The sequence below is a fragment of the Ovis canadensis genome, chromosome 25 (assembly GCF_042477335.2).
Source record: "Ovis canadensis isolate MfBH-ARS-UI-01 breed Bighorn chromosome 25, ARS-UI_OviCan_v2, whole genome shotgun sequence".
Classification (NCBI taxonomy): Eukaryota; Metazoa; Chordata; class Mammalia; order Artiodactyla; family Bovidae; genus Ovis; species Ovis canadensis.
The window spans coordinates 50,717,106-50,742,372 of NC_091269.1; the positions used below are offsets into that span (position 1 = coordinate 50,717,106).

Genomic DNA, 25,267 nt, shown 5'->3' on the forward strand with positions numbered 1-25,267 from the left:
CTACCATACAATTGCACTCATCTCACATGCTAGTAAAGGAATGCTCAAAATTCTCCAAGCCAGGCTTCAGCAATACGTGAACCGTGAACTCCCTCATGTTCAAGCTGGTTTTAGAAAAGGCAGAGGAACCAGAGATCAAATTGCCAACATCCGCTGGATCATGGAAAAAGCAAGAGAGTTCCAGAAAAACATCTATTTCTGCTTTGTTGACTATGCCAAAGCCTTTGACTGTGTGGATCACAATCAACTGTGGAAAATTCTGAAAGAGATGGGAGTATCAGACCACCTAACTGCCTCTTGAGAATTTGTATGCAGGTCAGGAAGCAACAGTTAGAACTGGACATGGAACAACACACTGGTTCCAAATAGGAAAAGGAGTACGTCAAGGCTGTATATTGTCACCCTGCTTATTTAACTTCTATGCAGAGTACATCATGAGAAACGCTGGACTGGAAGAAACACAAGCTGGAATCAAGATTGCTGGGAGAAATATCAATAACCTCAGATATGCAGATGACACCACCCTTATGGCAGAAAGTGAAGAGGAGCTAAAAAGCCTCTTGATGAAAATGAAAGAGGAGAGTGAAAAAGTTGGCTTAAAGCTCAACATTCAGAAAATGAAGATCATGGCATCTGGTCCCATCACTTCATGGGAAATAGATGGGGAAACAGTAGAAACAGTGTCAGACTTTCTTTTTTGGGGCTCCAAAATCACTGCAGATGGTGACTGCAGCCATGAAATTAAAAGACGCTTACTCCTTGGAAGAAAAGTTACGACCAACCTAGATAGCATATTCAAAAGCAGGGACATTACTTTGCTGACTAAGGTCCGTCTAGTCAAGGCTATGGTTTTTCCTATGGTCATGTATGGATGTGAGAGTTGGACTGTGAAGAAGGCTGAGCACCGAAGAATTGATGCTTTTGAACTGTGGTGTTGGAGATGACTCTTGAGAGTCCCTTGGACTGCAAGGAGATCCAACCAGTCCATTCTGAAGGAGATCAACCCTGGGATTTCTTTGGAAGGAATGATGCTAAAGCTGAAACTCCAGTACTTTGGACACCTCATGTGAAGAGTTGACTCATTGGAAAAGACTCTGATGCTGAGAGGGATTGGGGGCAGGAGGAGAAGGGGACAACAGAGGATGAGATGGCTGGATGGCATCACTGACTCGATAGACATGAGTCTGAGTGAACTCCGGGAGATGGTGATGGACAGGGAGGCCTGGCGTGCTGCGATTCATGGGGTCGCAAAGAGTGGGACATGACTGAGTGACTGAACTGAACTGAACTGAATGGATGAAGAAACTGAGGCACTAGAAGACGAAGCAACTGGAGCAGGGGGAAAGCCCTAGAGTTGAGATTCAACAGAATGACCACAGAGGCTGTGTTCCTAACTGCCCTGCCATACCACACAGAGCAGCCCTCGACGTGCCAAGCACCATAGCATCCCTCCCCAAGGAGGCAGGTCCCAGGGAGACAGGAAAAGCAGGACCTGGTGATCTGGGGATGCTAAGTGCTCCACCTGTCCTTGCTGGTTCCAAATGAATGAGACAACAGGCCAGGTGGGGAGCAAAAGAGAGTAGAAGCCCCAAATCAGATGGTGCTGGATCAGCCCCAGGGCAGGCTGCTGTCTCCCAGTCCAGACAGAGAAGCTGAACCGGAGCCAGCAGACACAAGGGAGAGCCTGAGCGCCCTGCTGTATTCAGCAGGCACCCACTGCCTGGGCGCCATATTCGCTCCTGTGTGCTGGGGAACACCAGCGAAGGCATGTGCATTGGACGGACGGATGAGTGGATAGAAATGGATAAACAAACAGATGGACGAGACAGAAGAACAAAACAGGCACCTACTCCTGGCAAAAGCCCCAGTGGAAAGAGGCAGCAGCGTAAGTACTGGCCACCAGAGCCCAGAGGCTGCGGCAGCCAGGGATGAAGAGCCGGGATGAACCTCTGCTCCTGGGCCAGAAGGCTCTTCCTTCCCCCAGGATTCTCTGGGGATTAATTTCTGAAAGTCTCCTTTATTTTCATGGGGGAGGGTAGAGAAGCCAACACACCAGCTAGCAAATTTAATAGCTGCTCTTTGCAGAATGTGCTGGAGAGGCAGGTACACACAGCCTATGCCCCGCAGATTGGCAGCAGAGTTCAGTGGCTGGTATGGCTGAGGCACTTGGCCTGCAGGCCTGGACCAGGGGCATCCACAGTAGGGACCAGACACTGGGCTGCCAGGCTAGGCCTGGGGTGCACTGACTGCAGGGGGGATGCAGGCAGGTGGGGCCCAGGAGACAGAAAGTGACCCTGTTGCACAGTTCTCAGAGATAGTCCACTGACCATGGAAAGCGGAAATTCCTGTGCCGAGTCAGCTGTGGGATTTGGGGGCCTGCCTAGCTCTGTATCCCTCTCTCTCCTGCATCATCTGGTTGGGCTTGTGGAAGTAAATGTAGAGGGTCTCTTCAAGCAGGGACTGGATGGTACATCTCATCCATTGCCTTGAACCGTGGGAGCAAGTCCTGGTGGCCACTCCGAGTCCTGTTGGCCACAGAGCAGAAGGGGAACCTGATGGTCTGGTTTGGGAGTCACCAAATGCATTCTGTCCAGGACCCAACAGTAACTCCTCCAGGGTGGTGATTCTTGGACTCTGCGGATACTGTTCAATTCTGCGATGGTAGTGCATTGCAAAAACACCCATAGACAACATGTAAATGAGAACACGGCTGTATCCCAATAAAACTTTATGAACACTGAAATATGATTTCACATCATTTTCATACGTCACAGAATAATCTGTTTTTTTTTTTTTTAAGCCGTGTAAAAATGTAAAAACCATCTTGAGCTTGTGAGCTGTATGAAACAGGCAATGAGCCAGATTTGGCCCATAGGCAACAGCTGGGGTAGGTACAATTTTCCCAAAGTTTGTTCTCTGTGATGCCCACAGATGCTTCATGGGGTAAGGGTTCTATGGTGAAATAGGAGTGGGAAATGCTGGGCCAAAGTCTTTCTTACTGCAGGACTTACATGGTGATACCCATTGTACAATCTTGAAAACGGGACAAGAAGTCTGTTCAACTTCCAGGGAAGTGTTTTTATTCTGGAGCATCTCCTACATCTAATTTTCTGTGGACCCCAATTAAAGTAATGAGGATGAAATCTGGCCAACCATCAGCAGCAGTGCCACCAATGGAGATCCAGCCTTTCTTTGAACATCTCCAGTGACAGACAGCTCACTACTAACCATGGGTTCCTACTGAATTCAGTGACTTCTCTGACTTGTTTTCCCACCCAGTGATGCTGGGTCCCAAGTAACAAATCTAGTGCAGTCTAGCGCACCCTTCACCACAGATAAACCTTTATGTTTAATAATATAAATAAAGCTTTCCTCATTTGATTTACTGATTCAAACACCAAGTATAAACTCCATTTATCCACAGGATAAAATAAAGAGTTGTTATTAAGCCATGGGGTATGGGAGTGTGGATTATCACTCTGTTCCTTTAAAAGGAAGACTCACTTAGGGGAGTTAAACTCAAATTAAATCTCAATTTACTCCCAACTGCATGAAAAGCAGGATATACCATTTCACTATGGGGGCATTCTTACTTTTAAAAAAAAAAAAGCCTATGCAAGCCAAGATCTGTCTGCTACACAGGGCGTCATCTGTAAGGGATATAGAAATTTTATGTACATTTGTCTAAAATGTTAAAAAGGGGGATAGGGAAGGAGGTGAGGAAGAAAGTGAGACGGAAATGTGAGGTATGTGACTCTGCCACCAAGCACCACTGAAAATACAAAGTAGAAGATGCTGATGAGAAATGTCACCAGCACCATGAGGCACTTAAAGGGAGAAACGAAGTCAACGGTGTCACCCATGTGATTAAGCTCTGCCCATGTGCTCTCCATTTTGCTCTACTGGTCCGGTTTCAGGTACAGACAGCACAGCAGTGAATGCACCTATTTAACGCTATTAAGCCAATAGGATTATTTCTCCTTGAAAGGCTTGTTACATATTTTCTATGGGGCCCTAGGAGATAAGGATAGAATGGCCTAGGCTATGTATACTTTGTTAATGTAAAATGACACATGCATGTATTTAGGAAGATAAAAGGAAAGACTGGCATTTTTCTTTCTCCTTATTTCAACAAATCACTCCCCAGACAGTAAAGCAAGTAGAATATATTTTCAATTCATGGATTAGATGTGTCTGTTTCCTGAAGCAATATTTAAATATAGCAGCATGGGAATATGAGGTCAATAAGCAAAAGAAAAAGAGTAATTCTAAAGGCTCTATCTTTGTTCAAGGAGCTGATAGATATATTGGCAAAACCAGGCTTTGAAGCGAGCACAAAACACTGAATCTATAAAGGGGCTGAGCAGCTATACAACCCAGCCAGTGTAGACTGTGCTTACGCCTTGAGGTGAGGCCATGCTTGGCCACAATACATAGTTTTTCTAGGAAAATAGTCACTCTGAGATTGCTATGGAAATTATGAATATTTATGGAAAATATGAATATTCAGAAACAAGGTGCTAATGGAGATGGTGGTGTTAGTGGGTGTGTACCTATATCTATCTCTATAACTCTGTATGTCTATAATTTTTCCCATTATAAATGCATTCACTGGTACTGTCACTCTTTTTAAAAAATATATATATATTTATTTTAATTGAAGGTTAATTACTTTACAATATTGTATTGGTTTTGCCATACATCAACATGAATCCACCACAGGTATACACGTGTTCCCCATCCTGAACCCCCCTCCCTCCTCCCTCCCCGTACCATCCCTCTGGGTCATCTCAGTGCACCAGCCTCAATCATCCAGTATCATGCATCAAACCTGTATTATATTATCTTCAGGAATTCCTACCTAAAATTTTTCTTTCAATTTCTGCCTCTCAATTTCTTTGTTTATGAAATATGAAGTTGAACTAGACCAAGAATCAGTAAACTATGGCCCATGAAACAAATCTGGTCTCCCACCTGTTTTTATAAATAAAGTTTTATTGGAACAGAGTCACACCCATGTACTGTCTGTGCTGATTTCAAACTACGGTGGCAGAGTGGAGTTGTGACAAAGTCTCTCTACAGCTTGCAAAGCCTAAAATATTTATTAGCTAGCCCATTACAGAAAAACTTAACCCTGACTTAGACTATTTCTAATACTAATTTTGGCTTATAAATCTATAAAGTACAACCAAACAATATAAAAGCCTACTCTGTGTGCTTCTTATCCTTTTTATTTATATACAGGCATACCTCACTTTATTGCACTTTACTGAGATGCGTTTTTTACAGATTGAAGACTTGTGGCAACCCTACCTTGAGCAAATCTATAGGTGCCATTTTTCCAACATCATTTGCCCACTTCAGATATTTGTGTCACATTTTGGTAACTCTCTCAATATGTCAAATTTTTCATCATTTTTTAGGGTGATCTGTGATCTTTTGATGATAGTAAATGACTCACTGAAGGCTCAGATGATTGTTTGCATTTTTTAGTAATAAAGGATTTTAATTAAGTCTCTTTAATTAAGATTTAATTAAGATTTTTTTTTTTTAAGCCTCCTGCATTTCAGATGGATTCTTTACCAGCTGAGGCACAATGGAAACCCAGGAATACTGGAGTGGGTAGCCTATCCCTTCTCCAGCAGATCTTCCCAACCCAGGAATTGAACCGGGATCTCCTGTATTGCAGGCAGATTCTTCACCAATTAAGCTATCAGGGAAGCCCAACATACGTATAATACATTATTTTAAAAAACATAATGCTATCGCCCAGTTAACAGACTCCAGTATAATGTAAACATATTTTACATGTATTGGAAAACCCAGAAATTCATGGTCTCTAGCTCTAAAATGACTGGCTCTATTGTGATATTCACTTTATTGCAATGGTCTGGAATTGAGCTTGCAGTATCTCTGAGGTCTGCCTGTACTGGCTTATTCTTAGAAAAATTTCATTTAGTTCCCCAAACTCTACAGAGCACATAACCACACACATGTAAAGTTCAAATAGTAGGCAAAGGGGAAATGAGAGAAGAGATTCAGAGATGAAATTGGGAGGATGCAAATACAGAATGTTAACCCTGAGATGCTGTGTATATTCAATGGCCCATGAACTTGCCTCCCAGCAATCACTACAGAAGAGGGGCCAGTGTCCCTTTCCCAATTTAGAGCGTTCACTGGAGGTTAACCAGAAGGACCACAGCAATCCTAGCACAAAGAACTATTTACCCCGAGTCTGTGCTTAAGCAGATAATATGAGATGTAGTGAGAAGAGTCCCCAGAAACACCCAAACAGCTGGGCGGCATCTCACCGGCATTCACTGTGACACTGAAAAGTCCCTCAGCATGGACCAGCTCCAGGTCCCAAAGTGGAACTGATCATCAGTTCTCCCAATATATTCCAAACTTTTGAATTAAGCATGCACCAACATTCTAATCAGAAGATAGCAAGTATTTTTGCTTTAAGAAAAAGATAAGAAAGTAGTCATCCTTAAGAGTCTGGGGGTGCACTCTGATACAGAAACCCTCAGCCATCACTCTAAGAGGAAGCCCTACGCAGCCTGGATGTGAGGGAACATTGGGGAGAATGGATACCTGTGGATGTATGGAGGAGTCCCACTGCTGTCCTCCTGAAACTAGCGCAACATTGTTCATTGGCTCTATTTCAATACAAAATGAAAAGTTAAAACAAATTTTTTTAAAAGAGGAGGCCCTATGAGGTCTCACTATTTCTGTAAAGCTAAGGCTGAGATACAAAACAAAGATGGGCTATTCTGAGACCTGGTCATCCAGTTGTTAATAGAAATAACAGTTGATTAAAGCACTTGTAAACAGTGACCCTCATTTCTCATTGTTTACACTGAGCGCTACAACCTTTATCTAGTTTAGCAGCGAGAATAATGCACACGCTGAATCCCTGGTGCTCACTGCCCGCTGCCCGGTGCCTGGAATAATGCCTGGTGCTGGTGAGAAGTAAATACTTCCTGAATGAACAGTGTGCTCGTCTGAGAGATCCGGACAACCGGTGAATCCACAGATACGCCAAGGCTGTCTTGGACAATCCTTCCCTGGCTGGGCCTTCCCCGCCTTGCCTGGTTTTTGAGACTCACCTGTGACAACGAGACAGGTAAGGGCCCAGGTGTGGAGGCCAAGCTCCTGAACTGTGCATCAAGGAAAACAAATTAAAAATTGAAAAGGAAAACTGCACAGCCGGTGTCTAGTCTCACTCGAGTCCCATTGTTGCAAGGATAAACATTTGGACAGTTCAAGACAAACACAGCTTTGGGTTCTGAAAAGGGAGCGCTGCTTCCCCTTGCATGCCGAGACTGCAGTATGAAATCTCTTCCCTGCTCAGAGCAAGGACCTGCCTTCCCTAAAGGAGAGGCCTGCTCTGCAGGTGCCGCCTGTACTCAGAGCTTCCTGCTCTTCAGGCAGTGGGACTGATCCACCCTGAGCGCACCTGAGCAAACCCAGGCCACCTTTTCTCCCAAGAGACCTTCGGAAAACAGCTGGCCTCATGGGCAGTCCCAGCCAAGAAGGCCTGAGCATGCCACGCTAGTCCACACAAATGTTAAGAGCATCAGAACAAGCAGCCTCAGGACCTAATTGGGCTCAGAGACAGTCATGTCACAGCCAAAGCAACAGATGACAGCGGCTTCTAAAGAAGGCATCATCTTCAGATGGGAAGTGATGACATAGGAAGAGCACTGGATGGGGAGTCTGGAGGCCTGCAAGTACCAGCCTGGCTCTGTCACTTCACTGCCCTTCCTAGGCCTTGATTTTCTCAACTGTAAAATGGACATAAATTCACTGACAAGACTGGCTCTGTGGCTTCCTCATCATGCATCCCTATCACAAAATGGGAGCTATGGAACAAATTCAACACTGTCCTTGCCCTTCAACCTGATCACAACATCTAGGGCTTAGCACAGTGCCTGGCTCCCGAGAGGCTCTCAGTAACGTCATTGTCAGCAGTAGTATCTGACTTTAAAAAGTCTTAAAAAAAACAAACATGATTACATTGACATGAAATGTCCAGTATATGCAAATCTATAGAGATAGAAAGTATATTAGTAGTTGTTAGGGGCTAGGGATGAGGAAATGGAGAGTGACTGCTAAAATAGGGTAAAAGATTTCCTTTCGGGGTGATGACAATTAGATAGCAGTGAAAATAATCCTCAATAAAAATGGGAAAACCCCTCAATAATAACAAACCAATTAGAAATGGGGAAAATATTTGAATAGAAACTTCACTCGAGATATACTGATAGCAAATAAAGATATGGAAAGATGTTGATATTTAAACATGGGTAGCCAAGATCTTCAGGGGATCTTCCCCACCAAGGGATCAAACCTGAGTCTCCTACACTGCAGATAGATTCTTTACCATCTGAGCCACCAGGGAAGCCCCGAACATAGGGAAGTACAAATTAGAACCACACTTAGATATCACTACACACTGCTTAGAATGCTATAGTTTTAAAAACAAACTGATATTACCAAGTACCAGCAGGGATGAAAAACAACCAGAACATTCATACAGTCCTGGTAGGTACAGCTAATTTGATAGTTTCTGGCGAACTTAAACTTACCAGAAAGCAGAACAATCCAATTCCCAGATATTAACCAAACTGAAATCAAAAATCATATTCCCATGAAAATCTGAAGTAGAAGTAGAAACAACCCAAGCTGGTAGATGGAAATACAAGCGGTGATACATCCATAAAATGGATGATTCCAGTCCAAAGTCCTTAGCTCAGCATCTGAAGACCTGACAAGCTGTCTCCAGCCCACGTTCCTAGCCTCACTGCCCCTCAGGTGCCTCTGTACTGCAGCTCCATCCTCACTGCCTAGCACACCATGGCCCTGATCTTTTCCTGCTGCCCCCTCACTGTGGAGTCATTTCCTCTCCTTTAACTTTTCAGGATCCTAACCCACATTGCCAGGCTCCACTCAAATGCTTTCCGTTTTATTAGGCATCCTTCTCAGCTCCTGGCCCACTAAGTAGTCCCTGTTTTCAAGCTCAGCTATGTTTTTATTTTTTATGTTGTCTCTATCATCAAATGTGCTCAGTTCACCTTGAAATAGACGTTTCGACTCAAAGGCTTTCCCTCCAGTGAAGCCCTGTGAATTCTTCCTTGACTCCCTACTTCCCCACACTCAGCCTCTCCACCACATACACACTCACATAACATTTGTATTCAAAGCATTTCTCCTCCAGACATCCTTTCAATACCTTCCAACCATGGTGCAATGGAATTGGGATTATTCATTATTTTTCACAGAGATGATAAAACACCTGGCCTAAAGTTGGTGCTCAGTATCTCTTAGCTGATGAAGATAGACAGAATGGTCCTAAGGGACCACATTGAAGCAGCAGGCATCATACTGTGCAACCAAGCTGCCTGCAATTCCCTCACCCTCTCATTATACTATACACGTACAATGCACTACTTCCATTTCAACCCAGGTGGATGCACAGACCCAGACTCCAACCTCCTTAAATTTCCCACACAGAGTCTACTCACACCCAAGTGTGAGAAAATAACAGAGACTTTACTGAAGACTCTAGAGGGGAGATGAGGGTGATGATCAGACAACACAACCCACAACAAGCCACCTTCAATTCCTCACGAGACACTCAGGGCTTCTGAGCCTAAGTCCCGCCAACCCAGACCAGCCACCTCCATCTTCCTCCACACAGCAACTGGTCTCACCAGTTTCTCTCTCCTCCTTTCCATAATCCCAGCTTTAAATGTTCCCACTTTCTATTTTGCCACTACTTACCAATAACATAATCTATGACTCCATAACCAGAGTCTTCAGAAGGCACAGCTCCTGGTGGTCCCTCAGTTAACAGAGCCCTGTCCTCCTTGAAGGCTGTTTGGCCACCAGTTTGATGATTTGAACATGACATTTAGTGACTTACTCCTTTCCTCAAGCTGTGAGTGAGATATTTATCAAAAATATAATGTAGAGTTCTCTCCAAGGATTCTGATGGGTGAAATTTCACCATCTCCCAACATCTGGGGTCACCTTCTCACTGATTTGCCATGAAACATCAAGAGTGATGGCATCTATCTTTCAGCATCCTTGCCTGATCTCTGATACTCCGTAGCCACCAGGATATCCCCATTCATCCTATGTCTAAGCCAAATGACTCTTGACTGAACCCCAGCATCAGGACAAGGAAGGACAGCCCATACAAAACAGCTTCCAGAATCACAGGGAGTTATTTAGAATGTCACATCCTTCTCAAGGAAACTCTTGACTCATCAGACCCAAGACAGCTGGCAGTCAGGGCCACCCAGGGAAGAAGCCCAACCATGGCATGAGGCTGGTCTGATCAGGTGACCAGCTCACATCTGTTTACCCACAACTTTCCCAGTCTTTGCACCAAAAGAATCATGGTGCAAAGGTTCCCCAGGCAAACAGGGATTACTGGTCACTGCAGGCTTGTTCCACCCACAATAGTCGTCAAGAAACAGGAGCTCATGAAGCCAGTTAATGAAGCCTAGCTCCACACAAGCAGATCAGAGAGAATGCAGTAGCTGCACAGAGAAGGGGAAGCATGAGCCTAGCCTGCAGGTGGGGCTGAGAACAGCCACCGCAGAAATAAAGTCACACAAGCAATGCTCCAAGCATGGGACCAGCAGTCACAGGTGGGCTGCCGCTGAGTTTCATCACCAGCAGGACCGAGGGTTTCCAGCACGGGCATGATTCTGATCACAGAGGGCGGGATTTCTGAAAATTATGGTGGCCAGAGGACAACAGTAACATCTTCAGAAGGCCACCAAACACAGACATGTATACCTGAGAATGCGCAAGCAAACACATACACTCAGAACTCACCAGATCCCATATTTATAGAGCCTCTGCAGAATTCTGAGCACACATGTCTCTGATCCTTTCTTCTCACCAAGATAGTCAAGCTGTATGTGTGTGTCTGTGTGTGTACTGTGTGTGTGAGAATGCACACCTACTCTGCTAGCAGAGGAAATGCTCTACATCCTTCCCAACAGGCCCTCTCTGCCCCAGACGCTGGCTCACTCTGCAAATACCCGCCCCCCCACCCCACCCCACAGACCACCGGCTCAGATGTGCACAAAGATGCCAGTCTCTCCATGATCCCATGTAAGCACTCACTCTTCACCCCTGCCTCACAGCAGCCAATGGTCTACAGAAGACAGAGTGAAACACCACATCCCCCTAAAAGCAGAGATCGTGGACCAGACAGCAAGCCCCCTCATGTGAGGAGGGGGCCAGGGACTCACCAGGACTCTGCCGGTCAGCGTCTGGGCAGATATCATCACCCCTGCCCAGTCTTTCACGGAGGTCATCCAGCCGACCTCGGCTGCCACTGTCTCCTCTTTCTCATCCACTGGCTTGAGAGTGCCATCCGCCTGGCTTGAGCCATTGTTAATCTTCTGGGCCTCCTGGCAACAGAGAGAACAAGGTTTGAGACGTGGGCACCAAGAGGATTTAAAAAACATATTCTACCCAAAAGAATTAAAGCCAGACGGACCCCTGATGAGGTGGAACTGGTTTGAAGGTACAGAGGTCAGGAAGAAGGGATGGATTATGGCTTTGATTGTTTTTTTTTTAATCTTTTTTAAAAAGAATCTTGCCTTTGTTTCCTCTTAAACTATTTTTGTGAAAGAAAGAAGAATGAAATTATTCTCTTCCCATTTTAAAGAAAAAAAAATCAAAAAGCTCAGGAGAGAAACCATCCTGTCTAGGATGAGAGTGGCTAGGAAAAAAGTGAAGTCAGCATTCTATAATCTCCACCTGCCCAGCCTTCATACCCTTCTTACAACTACACCCTATTTTCCGAAGGAAATCTCCATCTTCTCATTCAGTCTGCATGGTTCAAAAGGGCCTAAAGGTACACACTGTCTCCAGGAATGGAGACTGGTCAATCAGACCAGTCTATCCCTTTGGCAATAGCAGCTGGGCCAAGGATGGTTATGAGAACTATGCCGACCCAATACAACTCAAGCCTGCGATTTTGCTGAAAATAGTAAGAAAGGTTACCCTTCTCCGAGAATGAAGCTAACACAGAGGGAACTAGGAGAAGTGATAGAATACTAACGTCATCATTGAAACACCTGGATCCAGTTGTACCTGAAATCCACCACAGACTTTTTTAGACAGGAGACAGTAAATTCCCTTCTTGGCTAAAAATGTACTGGAGGAGACAAGGCTGACCTCATCAGATAACTGAGCCTCTCATGAGCCCCTAAACTGCATGCTTTTGTGCACGCTCTGTCCTCTGCCTAGAAAACTCTTCTCCCACCAAGGATCATGGCTTACCCCCTCACCTCCCTCAAGTCTTTGCTTCATATATTACCTGTTCAATCATTCTTCTCTGGCTACCCTTTCAAAATTCCAACTGTCTTCTAATGATGCTGCCTTTCTGTTTTATTTTTCTACAATGCACCTAAAACTTGTAACTCACTCCGTAGATCTCTTACTTATTTCTTTTATCGTCTGCATCCTCCAACTGCTGAATCCTGAGTGCCCAACAGAGAGCCTGGTATAAAGCTGGCTTAATAAACATGAATGAAGAGTAAAACGGGTTATGAATGTCATCCCCTCCCTGACTACAGAGCCTGGGCTTAAGGGCTGCCAAATAAAATACAGGAAACCCAGCAAAATCTGAATTCCAAATAAACAACAAATAATTTTTCAGTTTAAGTATGTAAAGATTTTAACTCTGAATATTCACTGGAAGGACTGATGCTAAAGTTCCAATAGCTTGTCCACCTGATGCAAAGAACTGACTCACTGGAAAAGACCCCGATGCTGGGAAAGATTGTGGGTAAGAAGAGAAGGGGGCAACAGAGGATGAGATAGTTGGATGGCAACACTGACTCAATGGACATGAGTTTAAGCAAACTCAGGGAGATAGTAAAGGACAGGAAAGCCTGGTGCGCTGCAGATCATGGGGTCGCAAAGAGTCAGACATGATTTAGGGACTGAACAACAACAAAATATTGCATGGGACATACTTATACCTAAAACACATTCATTTAAAATTTAATTTTAATTTAACTGGGCCCCCTACTCAAATAACCACTGAGATTATTTTTGCAGACATGCTGCTGCTGCTGCTAAGTCACTTCAGTCGTGTCCGACTCTGTGCGACCCATAGATGGCAGCCCACCAGTCTCCCCCGTCCCTGGGATTCACCAGGCAAGAACGCTGGAGTGGATTGCCATTTCCTTCTCCAATGCATGAAAGTGAAGTCGCTCAGTCGTGTCCAACTCTTCGCGACCCCATGGACTGTAGCCCACCAGGCTCCTCTGTCCATGGGATTTTCCAGGCAAGAGTACTGGAGAGGGGTGCCATTGCCTTCTCCTTTGCAGACATAGATGTTTCAAAAAGATGTCAGCAAAATTATGGTCATCATTTAAAATGCTAGAATCCATTAACAAAACAAACTGACCCTGGGGATCATTGTAAATTGGAGTGAGGAGGAAAACCCGAAGGCAGAGGTAGAAATCTTCGTCTGTGAGGGGGTGGAACAGAGGGAGGAAAGGAGAGCTGGGAGGCACTGAATGAGTCATCCTCCTGGGGACTTGCAGGCAGGCAGGAAGCTGCTCCTGACGCTCGGTTCTCCCCCGCCAGCCACCCCTGACTCAGGGTGTTGGGAAGCCAGACTGAGCATCAGGTACACCAGGCATTCATGCTTAATTTCCAAGTGTACTGGGCTTCCCAGCACTGGAACAATCCAAAAGGAGCCCTGGGGTGGGGGCACAGGGTGGGTATATGTGGGGGCTGCTTGATGATGTCTTTGGAGCCAGCTACCCAAGCCACCTGAGGCCAAGCCCAATGGCCTGTTAGGGCCCTGAGCCTTGGCCATGAGGAGGCTGCACAGGTGGGTGCCCAGGAAGGGACAGAGACGCTGATCCAGGGGCAACCACTAGTGACTGAAGGTGTGGATTCAGCCACTCTGCCTCAAGGGACCTTCTCTGGAAGACTGCCCGCCCTATAGGTGTTGCTGGGATTAAACAGTGCCCAACGGCACATGATAGCACATGTTTTATTAACTCATCTCAACACTTCCTGTGCCTCCTGGAACCACAGACACTCTAGCAGTGCTTCTTAAACTTCAAGAGCATCACCTGGAGAGCTTGTGGAGAAACAGTGCTGAGGGACTTGCCTGGCGGTCCAGTGGCTGAGTCCACACTCCCAACACAGAGGGCCTGGGTTCAATCCCTGGTCAGAGAACTAGTAGACCCCACATGCTCCAGCTAAAGATCCCTCATGCCACAGTGAAGATGGAAGATCCCTGTGCCACAACTCAGACCCGGTACAGCTATAGTGCTGGGCCTCAATCCCAAACCCCCATTTCTAACAAGTTCCCAGAAAATGCTGATGCAGCTGGTCTGGGAACCCCAGGGTGAGAACCACTGCTTCTAATCACTCTGGCCTGACTTGATCATCCCTGCCCTGATATGAACTGAGATGTGCATCTTAACCCCCAGCTTGATCCCAGCTTCTCCCTCTGCCCACACAGGGGAAAGATCAGGGCAAGGCCCTCAGATCAGAGGCTTGTGTTTCCTTTTGAGCAGTGCCTCCTAGAGACATTCCTGAACTAGTCCAGGGCCATGACCTGGAGGACTAGCTAGCTCTCTGCTCCTCGATCCTGGGGTACAGACACCCCAACCACTGACTGACTCTGTAGGAAGCAATTGGCATGCAAGAGGCTGGGAGGCAGGGAGTCCTCCCCAGACACAGTGGTTTCATTGCATCAATAATTCAGAGTACAAGAGGTATATGGCAGATAACGCTCTCGTGCCAGCCTGCTTACCTATTGTTTTACAAGGCATTCATTATTTTAATTACTTTATGATAGGAAAGGAAAAACACAGACTAAAGGGAGATAATAGTCTCATTATTATTTGCTTACACTACATGTTGTGAGTATAATTACGTGTGGGAGACAGGACTCGAGGGGGTGATGGCTGGGGGAGCAGGGAGACGGGAACACCACAAAGCCTGATGCTAGGCCGCCAGGTTAGTGTCCTTGGCCTGAAGGGAAAGTCCTTCTGCACCTCTGACCTCACTCTGGCCAAAGCTTCAAAAGCAGGTATAATTTCTGCTTCCAGAGAAAGGGGGCAGAGACCCACAGAAGTTAAGTGGCCTTGTTGGGTACGTATAGGGGTGGGAGTTGGTGGGAGAGGAAGGGTAAGGAGCAGAGTCCAATATAATAGTGATTAACCATCATTCATCAAGCTAGAGCTGGGTACCAGAAACTCAAAATTGTGTCTTCTCTGCATTATCTTCCTTAGACCTAGCAGGTGAAATTCTCCCCATTTTACAGACAGGCCAATTGAAAGCAGGTATTTATCAGGGGAAGGCTCACAGAGCCTGAGAACTCCAGCAAACCCATCTGGACTTAGGTCTGCTCTGCCATGTACAAGCTGGCTACCTCAGGCATGTTAGCCCACAAGCCTCAGCCTTCCTCCATGTAAAATGGGGACTGACAGGCAGACCCCAGGAAGGCGGTGCAAAGCTTATGTGAGATAAGCAGCGCACAGCACTTAGCACAGGGCTAGGGGTGTGGCAGTTACAGCTGGCGTGGCTGAGCACCCACTGACGGGACAGGCTGGCTCCAAGGGTATTCGGTGCACTTAAAACTAAGCTATCAATTGGAGGCCCCGGGAGGGACACCAGACCATAGTGAAAATAATTACAGAAGATAAACAAGTATAGGTTCTAACAGCTATGAGGCTTTAACTAGGAAATGAGCCCCCAGGAGATAAGGCACCCAACTTGTGGAGGTTCCAGCAGGAGCTGCGTGGCACTCCCCCAGGAGCAGGGGTATGGATTCCTACACAGGCAGCCCTGGACCCAGACCTTCTATGCTCCATTAGATCAACTGCCCTTGTGATGAGGAAACTGAGGACGAGAGAGAGGTGGGCCCCTGGGTCCCAGGACACTGCTCTCTCCTGTGCTCCACGACAGGGAATGGGGCTTTGTTCTGAACGGCAGAGTGGGTGTCCTTCCACCTGCCACTGCAGAGAGGACCCAGTTCCTCTGTCAGGAGGACTCAAGTTGGGCCAGACAGGCTCCCCCCTGGTGTCAGGAGTGAGCTGGCCCTGATCCCTGCTCACCATCTAAGAAATCATGGTGAGGTGGGGTGGAGTATGATAGGGGTGGTGAGTGTGTGTGTAAGAGAGAGAGCTCTGCCAGCTACAGGCTCCAGCTACCCTAGCTTCAGAAAGATCATGAGATTTTCTAAAATGAAGAAAAGGGTGCCTTGGAGGGAAGAGGGGAACAAGGAGGAAGGAGAAGCAAAAAAAAAAAAAAAAAAAAGACCAGGTGGTTCCTGGGAGTATCCTGGAAGGTGGAGGTCAGGCCGCAGCTATACCCTCCCACGAACCCAAGGAAAGGGCTCCATTTTGCCCTTTCTCCTGCCAGAGTCTTGTGTAACAGAAGCCACAGCTTCTGGGGGCAACACAGGACAGTTCTAATCTCAGTGCCTGGACTAGAGGACAGGGCAGGCTGCCTCCAGGAGGCTGGAGGGACCCTGGGGAACAGAGTAGCTGGCAGCCCCCTGCCATCACACGCCCACACAGGCAGCTCTCAGCTCTCATGGCCTGGGCCTGGGCACGCGGCCTCACCTCTCCTATGCCCCTTGCGGCCAATAGCCCGACTGGACCACAGTCACCCGCACAATACTCACTGTCCAAAGCACGTATCTGTTAGATGATTGGGCATTTCCTGCGAACCATCAGGTCAGAGACCAAAGCCTGACAAGGGACCTCGGCCGTGACTTTGGATGCCAACCCCGTCATGGAATGGATAAGGACACACAGTGCCTGGGGTTGGGGGTGGTCCACAGGCCCAGTTGCCCAGTGCCGCCCTGCCCCACCCCGTATCCACCGAGCTAAGACACAACCCCCCAGCGAGCTCTATTTCCCTTCCCTTTTGTTGCTCCTGATGGGATGATTCTGCCACGTCTAGCCCAGGGAACCCAGCACTCCCAAGCAGATCCTTGCTCTGCCAGCCTGCAATCTGGAGTCCTCGTGTTCCTAGGACTGCAGAAATCTCCACCTGGTCTGATGTGGGGGCCCCACAGAGCAACACTTCAAGGGGCTCAGCTCTCCCCAGCAGTGGGAGTTGCCCAGGCCTAGCAAGGGAGAGCAGGCCTGTGCTAATCCCAGGACCTCATTGCTTCCGGTCCTCTGGTCCAGGCTGTCTCTCTCTCTCTCATCCTTCTTACATTGGACCCGGTATACTGGGAGCCTTGAGTCTTCTGTGTGGTAAGAAGAGCTTATCAAAAGATCCTTAAGTCCAGCTTTTCTGGATGGCCTTGGACAAGCCATTTCATTTCTCAAAACCCCTTCTGTAAACATAGACGTGTCCTGCCATATAATATGGTGAGGCAGCATCCAGCACTTTCTGAAAGTACCATTTTTTTATGAAGGGCGGGCAAAGATGGCATCGAGGCTCAACTCTTAGATACCCACCTGTCACAGGCAGGGCCTGGTTATCTCCCTGGGCACAAACAGGATGTTGGCACTGATAGGTCCTGCCAGGTGGCCTGCTGTGCTGGCCACACCCTCTCTGGGAGCATCAGCCACACCTGCTCCTGCTCAGCTGGACTCATTCACCTCTAGGTGCCAGGTGCCAAGGCCACCCTGGGCACCACACCTGCTGGCTGACTGCCTCGGGGAAGGAGGAAGTTTCCAGAGTCACCTTGCTCATCCCCACTGAGGCCACCTACCCCCTGCAAAGCTCCAAGTCTGTCTTGGGTTTAGTTAACATTTCAGTTGGATCTAGGAAGTTGTTTAAGCAGTGATCATCAGGGAGAAAAGCTATGCTTCAAAATGTAAGTCCTTTTCATCCCACTCAGAGGACAAGTCAGAGACGTCACACAGTCCAACCCACCCGATCTGGCCCGCTTCTGCCAATATCCTACAAGCCTCCCACTCACCCCCCTCGCTCGCTCAGCTTCACTGGCCTCTTTGTGCTGTCAGAATGTTCTAGGCCCACTACCAGCTGGGGCGATGGCACTGGCTGACTCCCAACGCCCACCCCAGATAGCCACGGCTGCTCCCTCACCTTATTATTCATTCAAATCTTCAACCCATCATTGAGAACTCTCTTGCCACCCCCTTGAACCTGACACCCCACTCCTCCACCAGTCCCCTACTCTATCACCCCCATCTATGTTCCATGCCTCCCCGAGTATCTCCTCCACGATCTGGTAACTGGCATACTGTAATCATCACTGGTTATAAGCTCCATGAGGGAAGCATTTCTGTCTCTTTTGTTAACAGCTGTGTCCTCAACAATGAAACATTATAAGCTCAGAGTAAGTAAGCACTTGATGCATCTTGGTGAAAGGTAGGAAGGAAGGGTGAAGGGAGAGGGGAGGGAGGGAGGGAGGGAGGCCAGAAGGAGATAAAGGAGGGAGAGAGGGAGAGCTGTAGCAGATGGGAAGTCAGTCATCAGCAAACACAATATCTAGAACAAATAATATTACTAATAAGTAAGGATGATAATACTCAGAAACAATACCATCGTTTCTGAACATCATCACCGTGACTCTATGAGGCAGGTTTCAATGCACTCATTTGCAGACAAGGGCTTAATCAGCTGGCCCAGGAAGACACAGTCAGAATTTAAACCCAGCTGTCTGACACCAAAGAGAGACAAGCACCTGAGCTGACTTCCTCTCGGGGATAATGTGTGCGGAAGGATTATGGACTATTGCGAAGGGCCCAGGAGAGGTTTGTTACCATCAGAACACTCAATTTGGCCCATGTCTGGGTACTGTGTGTACCACAGAGACCCTTCTTCAAGGCTCCTGTGCCTTAAGAGGGTGGTTAAATCAAAGAGAGGAACACGGTTCCTTTCTTGGCCAAGAACCAGCTTGGAACCCTAAATCACCCTTCACAGAGCAGAGTGTCAGATGGGAAATGAACATGGCCGAGTTGACAGGCTGTGAGCCCTGCTGCTAAGCAAGAGGTTCTCTATGTAGATGCTGCCAGAGGAGGAGACATCTTCTCTTGTGCAGCCTGCATCCCTAATAGGGCATCCTGGCCTGATGCTGCCAGGCCTGGAGAGCCTCTGGGGCGGGGCACTGTCCAAGACCAGAGCACTTCCCATTCCTGGGAGACCCATGTCTGGACCTCTCTCTGGCCAGGGCTGGTGCTATGGAGTACTTCTTGGGTGCTCAACATCCAGAAGGCTGTAGGGGAAGGGAGGACCCAGAAAACTCCATCTGCCCTCCCCTCATGTCTCATAGTTCCACTTCATCCTTGCATTACCCTGGTCGACATCAGAAAGCCATTTCTCCTGAGCCTGCATTGATGGATTCTGCTTCAGTCTGCCTGGAACCCCCACCCTCATTCTTCCCCAGCAGCAGTCCTCTGCCCCTCCATGCCCTCTCTCGCCCAGAAAAACTGAGCCAGAAGCCTGGCAGGCAGCTGCCCTCAGCTGAGCACAAAGTAGGAAACCAGAAATTCTTGTCTCCTGTCAGAGGGATGGTAGCAAGGCTCAGACAGTAAAGAATCCACCTGCGGAGCGGGAGACCTGGGTTGGGAAGATGCCCTGGAGGAAGGCATGGCAACCCACTCCAATATTCTTGCCTGGAGAATCCCCATGGACAGAGGAGCCTGGAGGGCTACAGTCCATAGGGTCACAAAGAATTGGACATGACTGAGCAACTAAGCACAGCACAGCAAGGCCAAGGGCTCTGGGATATGAGTTAGGAAGCCTGTATTCTAGCCCTGGCTTTACCAGGCACAGGATGTGTGGCCTTGACCAGTCACCCAACCTCTCTAAGCAAAGTAAACAGAGTCCCCATCTGGGAACCGATGGGGAGTGGTAGGTTAGAGCCATAGTTTTCTGTCCCTTAAAGGCCAGCATTATGTGTTTTATCAGGTGCCTTAGTGGGGTAGCAAGTGGCAGCAGAGAAGGCAAGGCCTCCAGGCCCTGAGAAAATCAAATCACCGTGACATTGAGCATTTTCACCTATTAAGGTTCTGGGCTAGATTGCACCTGAGTGAAGGGGTTTTCTGCAGGAAAAAAAGCTTGAAATCTACTGAGTAAAAACCTATAGGCCCATTTTAGCTTTTATAAGACGCTCTGTTTCATGGTCAATGTGCTGACATCCTATGCTGCAGCCTGGCCCAAGACCCAGAAATGCCTGAACATCCACACCTATAAACCCACAGGGCTCCAGGACACCCGCACAGACTATCATCCCGTCCCTCTGCCACAGGTCTCCACCAGGCCTAAAAGCTGGGGATCTGCCCTCCAGCCACTCCCACTTCTTCCAAACAGCTCAAGAGGAAATTGTCTCCCACCCCCTCCTGTTGGCCCCTACAGCCTCCTTCACATCCTAGAAGGGTGGCCCAGCCGCAGGATTCTCCCAGGTACCAATAATCCTGCGTATTAGGGATTAGGCCGATTACCTTGAGCAGCTCAAGCAAATAAAGCATAATCCCACCAGCTGGGATTTTCATAGGGTTTTGCAAAGAGAGAGGAGGAAGGAGGTGGGCACCTGAAACTGGGCAGGTGGGGGTGGAGATGAGGCAGGATTGGTTTCTGCCCTTGGGAAGTTCTAATCATCCAACCTGCCCCTGGTAGGAGGGAGCTCCCCCTGCACCGTGTAGCCTCATCAGCCCCCCAGGACCCAGATGTATATGGGGCACCAGATGGTAAAGAATCTTTCTGCAATGCAGGAGACCCAGGTTTGACCCCTGGATCGGGAAGATCCCCTGGAGAAGGGAATGGCAACCCACTCCAGTATTCTTATCTGAGAAATCCCATGAGGAGCCTGGCTACAGTTCATGGGGTCGCAGACAGTTAGACATGACTCAGAGACTAACACTTCCGCCTTCAACCTATCCGGCAGCTATTTCGTCTGTTAACTACAGGTTACATGTCCAGGGAAGGAGCAGCACGTCCACAGAAACAGGCTGCAGGAGCTTAAAAAGAAGCTCGGACAGGGCCAGTTGCTCTGGGATGTCAGAAAACCTGGGTCTCTCTGCTGGTTGTGAGATAACTCATCGTCATGGGCATTTTTAGCTCTGGCTTCCCAGGTACCTTGTCCAGAGTCACACTCCTAGGAGCCCACCTGCATAGTGTGTGAAGACATAGGTCGTCACGGAAGGGAAAGGGCGACAGCAGGAAAGGGCCGGGTGCTCTTTAACAAGTCGCTTACCATTCTTGTGCCTCAGGTCTCCTTGCTTCCAATTCAAAGGGGCCATGGAAACACTCCCCGGGGTTCTGTCTAGCTCTGAAACCTTGGCCTGACCTTGGCCTCTGGACCGTGAGTCCTGCGCTTCCCTGTCCCAGCAGCGTGAGATGCTGGGGAAGCACTGGGGTCCTTACTGGCTCTTCTCACGGTCAGCACTGTGCACCTGTCGCCTGGGGAGTGAGAGGGTCAACTGGCTGTTAGGAAATCCATGACTTCTTGTCTCTACCAGCCATGTTCTCTCCTCGGCAGTCTTACACCATCTTATTTAATCCTCACAACAATCCTGCAAGATAGGAATGTTACGAGGCTCACAGAGGATGGGTACTTTTCAAGATCACTCATCTTTTAAGTGGCAGAGGTGAAATTTTAATCCAGTCTATTCTAAGACCAAAGGCCATGTTTTTTTCCTCTTCCTTGCTGCCTCCGGATAGGCAAAATGTACCAAGAGGAGATGGAATATCCTTATAAAATGCTGCTTATTACTAGCATTGAAACAACTGCCTTATACCCTATGGCTTTTAAATAACAGAATTGTATAGTACAGACATCTGGTTATAATCAGTCATGTATGGATAGGATGTTGGAAAAATGGTCTACGGGACAGGGTGCCAATTAGGGAATAGAGTGACCCATTAGACACTATATCCCATGGTGAGATGTGCCACACTTGTTGCTTAAAATTAATAAGTCAACCCTGAACTTTCAAGACTGATGCTTCCATCTCAGCCTATACACCATGTTTGCAAAATAACGATCTCCTTCTCAATCAATCAGTTTAACAAAATGGGGACAGAGAAGTGACAGTCCAGAGTTCACTCTCTGGACCTCAGAGACTTGGAATTGGATTAGCAGAGACCTCAGCTCTGACCTCTCAGCCAGAGGGGCCAGGCTGGGCCCACAACAGCCTGCTCACATGCAAAGACACGGCAGCTGAGCTACCATGCCAGTCTGAGGGCAGCCTGCCCTGTCCTGGGAGAAGGACTCAAGAACCACAGGCACAAGAAAACCACCACAGGGGCTCAAGTCAGAAGACAAATATCACACTTGTTTTCCAGTTGAGGAATCACTTGTAACCACAGAAGGCAGGTCTGAGGCAGGACCAGATATTCAGAAAGATTGATAATAGATACACAATTTTCTGAATGCCTTGTATTTGCTTGGTGAATCCTGTTAACAAGATTGTAAGTTAGGCACTATTATGCCCATTTTAAAGGTAAGCAACTGAGGCACTAAGACTGTCTGCGGGTCTATGGCTAGTCCAGTCTTATAAATCCCACTTAGGCCTACATGCGCAATACAAGTCCCTTTTCCCTGTAGGAAGCATCTAGCACTGTTTGGGAAGGCAATCCAGAGGGACTTCTTGTTTCAGGGAGAGCACTCAAACCCCTCCAAAAGATTTGTTTCTTTTCTTAATGGAATGCATCTCAGAGTCATAGATCTGTAGACGTCAGAGCCGCAAGGGACCTGAGAACGTGTATAAGGCGGGTTCCTTACCTTTAGAAAGAAGCCTGGGGTCATAGAAGGGTAGAAGCTTCTTCAAGGAAACACAGCTTGTTCACTTAAAAGACTGAGTAGACCCTCCCCCCGATGGCAAAGACACAGCACAAAAGGGTGGAGGCACAGGGGGTCCTTGTCCCCAGAGTCCACTTCCTGACTTCCCCTCGTACCAGCTATACAACGAGTACAAGTCCCTCCACTCTATCCAGCATCAGTGTCCTTTACCCAACAACAGGTGCACGAACACCATCCTCAGAGAATATCTGCGAGGATCGACTGTGATGATGAATGCAAAGCAGGTGGGGGTAACACAGGAAACAGTGTTACCAGCTAAGTGCCAGAGTATTCACTTGTGTGACCTTGGACAATGACCTGCCCAAGGTTCCACAGCTAATAGACGGCCCATCAGGATGGGAATCCAGATTTTTCTCGACAGTAAACCCCATCTCTGCCCTCTTCACCAAAGTAAAGGCCAGCTTTGTTTCTAGTCAAAACAGACTGGATAAGGATAACTAAGACCCAGAGGAAATCCAAAACCTTCATTTTCACAAAAGAAGGCAGAAATCTCCATATCATAGCCCGGTTAACTTTTATGACGCACGTGAGTAGGAAAAAGGCAAATGGAATAAAAACAAGAATGTGAACTTGATTGGGAAACAACTGAATCCCATCCAAAGGTACGGAGTTTTGACATCTGAAGGACCAGTTCATCTGGTTACGGAGGTCCTGGGCTCCTCCTCTCTTCCACCTCTCCCAGCTCCTGAAAAGCAGCCCAGGGCAGTTTGGAGTATCCCCACTTCGAGAGAGGAGTTGCTGAGAGAGAGACAGTGGAAGGGTCAAGAGGTGAAAAGTAGAGGAAGGAACGGAGCCCGTGGCAGATTGAGCATCAAGAAGAGGATCTGGCTCCCCTCAGCAAAGCATCCTGCGAGGCTGGCTCTCAGGCGCTCTGGTCCCGTGGTCCCCACCCACTGGGCCATAGAGCAGCGCTGCTCCACGATGGAGTTTAGAAGTGGAAAGCAAGAGCGCAGTGTAATGTGTGTGTGTGGCAGTGAAAAACACCCAACACTCCTCCCCAAGGGAGAAATATCCTTTTCTTTGACATTATGTCATCACTCCTTGGTTGGGTATTAACATGCCCTTTGAATGAAATGACAATGATGCTAGAGCTGGCATTTGACAAGTTCTTTCTTGCTTGAAAAATAAAAAGCTGGCAACCCTCTGAAATGCTCTATGATTTTTAAAGTTTATTGAGTACCCAATGGAAACTCTATGGACCACTCCCCTAGTCTTCAAGCTACAGATGGAAATTCAGGCCCAGAGAGGTCATAGTGACCAGGAACCCAGGGTGTGTCTGTCACAAACCCCCAAGGGACAGCCTTGGGGCCAGGAAAGATAGGACCCAAGGGATGGGTCCCTCAGGGCTCTAACAGCTCAGCTGGAGCAGGTCCCGAGAGCGGAGGGAAGGGAATGCATCAGTATTCAGGGCTCAGGGCCATACCATGGAGTCCTGAGTTCCCAGCCCACTCTGAGTTCGGCAGCAACCCCCTGCTTCTACAGCAGGAAGTGCTCAGAACCTAAACAATCTCCCTGGAAACAGGGGCACTGTTTCTGTGGCCCCAAACCATCATTAAAAAGGCATCTGGGAAGAATGTATTTACCATCAGAGAGCAAGTGGGCTGAGTTGCTGATGGTTGGTTGAACAACGCCCTCCAAGTCAACAGACAAAAGCAACGTGGAGTAAAAAGGTGAATGACTGGTGAGCAAAGTCCCTGGGAATGCCAAGGGAAGCAAATTCCTTTCATCCCCTTAGCTTGCAGTATTCTTCCTCATAGCCATTACCACTGCCCAACCTTATACCCGGGGGCACTTATTCCCCTTCAGTTTCCATGAGAGGGTAAGCTCCCACCCATCTCCACTAGAGGGTATGCTCCAGGAGGGAACTGCCTTGGCCAAATCTTCTCTTTCCATATCCCCAAGACCCAGTCTTCAGGCCTACTGGCTGCCCTCCCACTCCTAATTAAGCCCACTCCCCCACCAGCTCTCTCTGGGAGGACTCAGTCCTCGTGACCTCTACAGCTATTCCCATCTCAGGAAAGCCCTCTGCATTTCTCTCCACCCATCTTCATTCTGCTCCATCAAGCCCCAGGAGCCCAGTGATGCCATCTCCCGATGACAGACAGCCCTCCATGTCCTAATCCCAGTGCCCACAATCCACTCCTCTCTCTCAACACCACATGGGCCCTGGCTGGCAGCCTTAGCTGTCTTCTCATCCATGCATGTCAGAATGCCCCAATTAGCCTGAAAGATCCTTGAAGTCAAGGTCCATTTTTTCAGATATCCAGAGTGTGTGGCAGACAGCAAGGGATGAGCAGGTATGTATACTGAATGAGTAACCTAAAACACGGCTCAAGAGGCATTGGAAAAGCAAGCCCTTCCCTGGGCACCACTGACATCCTGGCCCAACCAGGCCAGTTTCCATGACTTGAACAGGGCTGCTGGCTCCCACACTGCTGTTCCTCCGAGCAGCTACATTTTCAAATACAAACA

At 47.9% G+C, this 25,267-nt stretch overlaps 1 protein-coding gene across 8 annotated transcripts in view; it reads right to left on the reverse strand.

Moving 5' to 3' along the window:
- KCNMA1 (potassium calcium-activated channel subfamily M alpha 1) overlaps window positions 1-25,267 on the reverse strand; it is a 764,306-nt gene that overhangs the window by 524,843 nt on the left and 214,196 nt on the right. For all 8 annotated transcript variants that reach the window (XM_069572206.1, XM_069572205.1, XM_069572210.1 and 5 more), the window contains exon 2: window positions 11,274-11,435. In XM_069572206.1, the coding sequence (XP_069428307.1) occupies window positions 11,274-11,435 (162 nt within the window). The remainder of the gene's footprint in view (window positions 1-11,273; window positions 11,436-25,267) is intronic.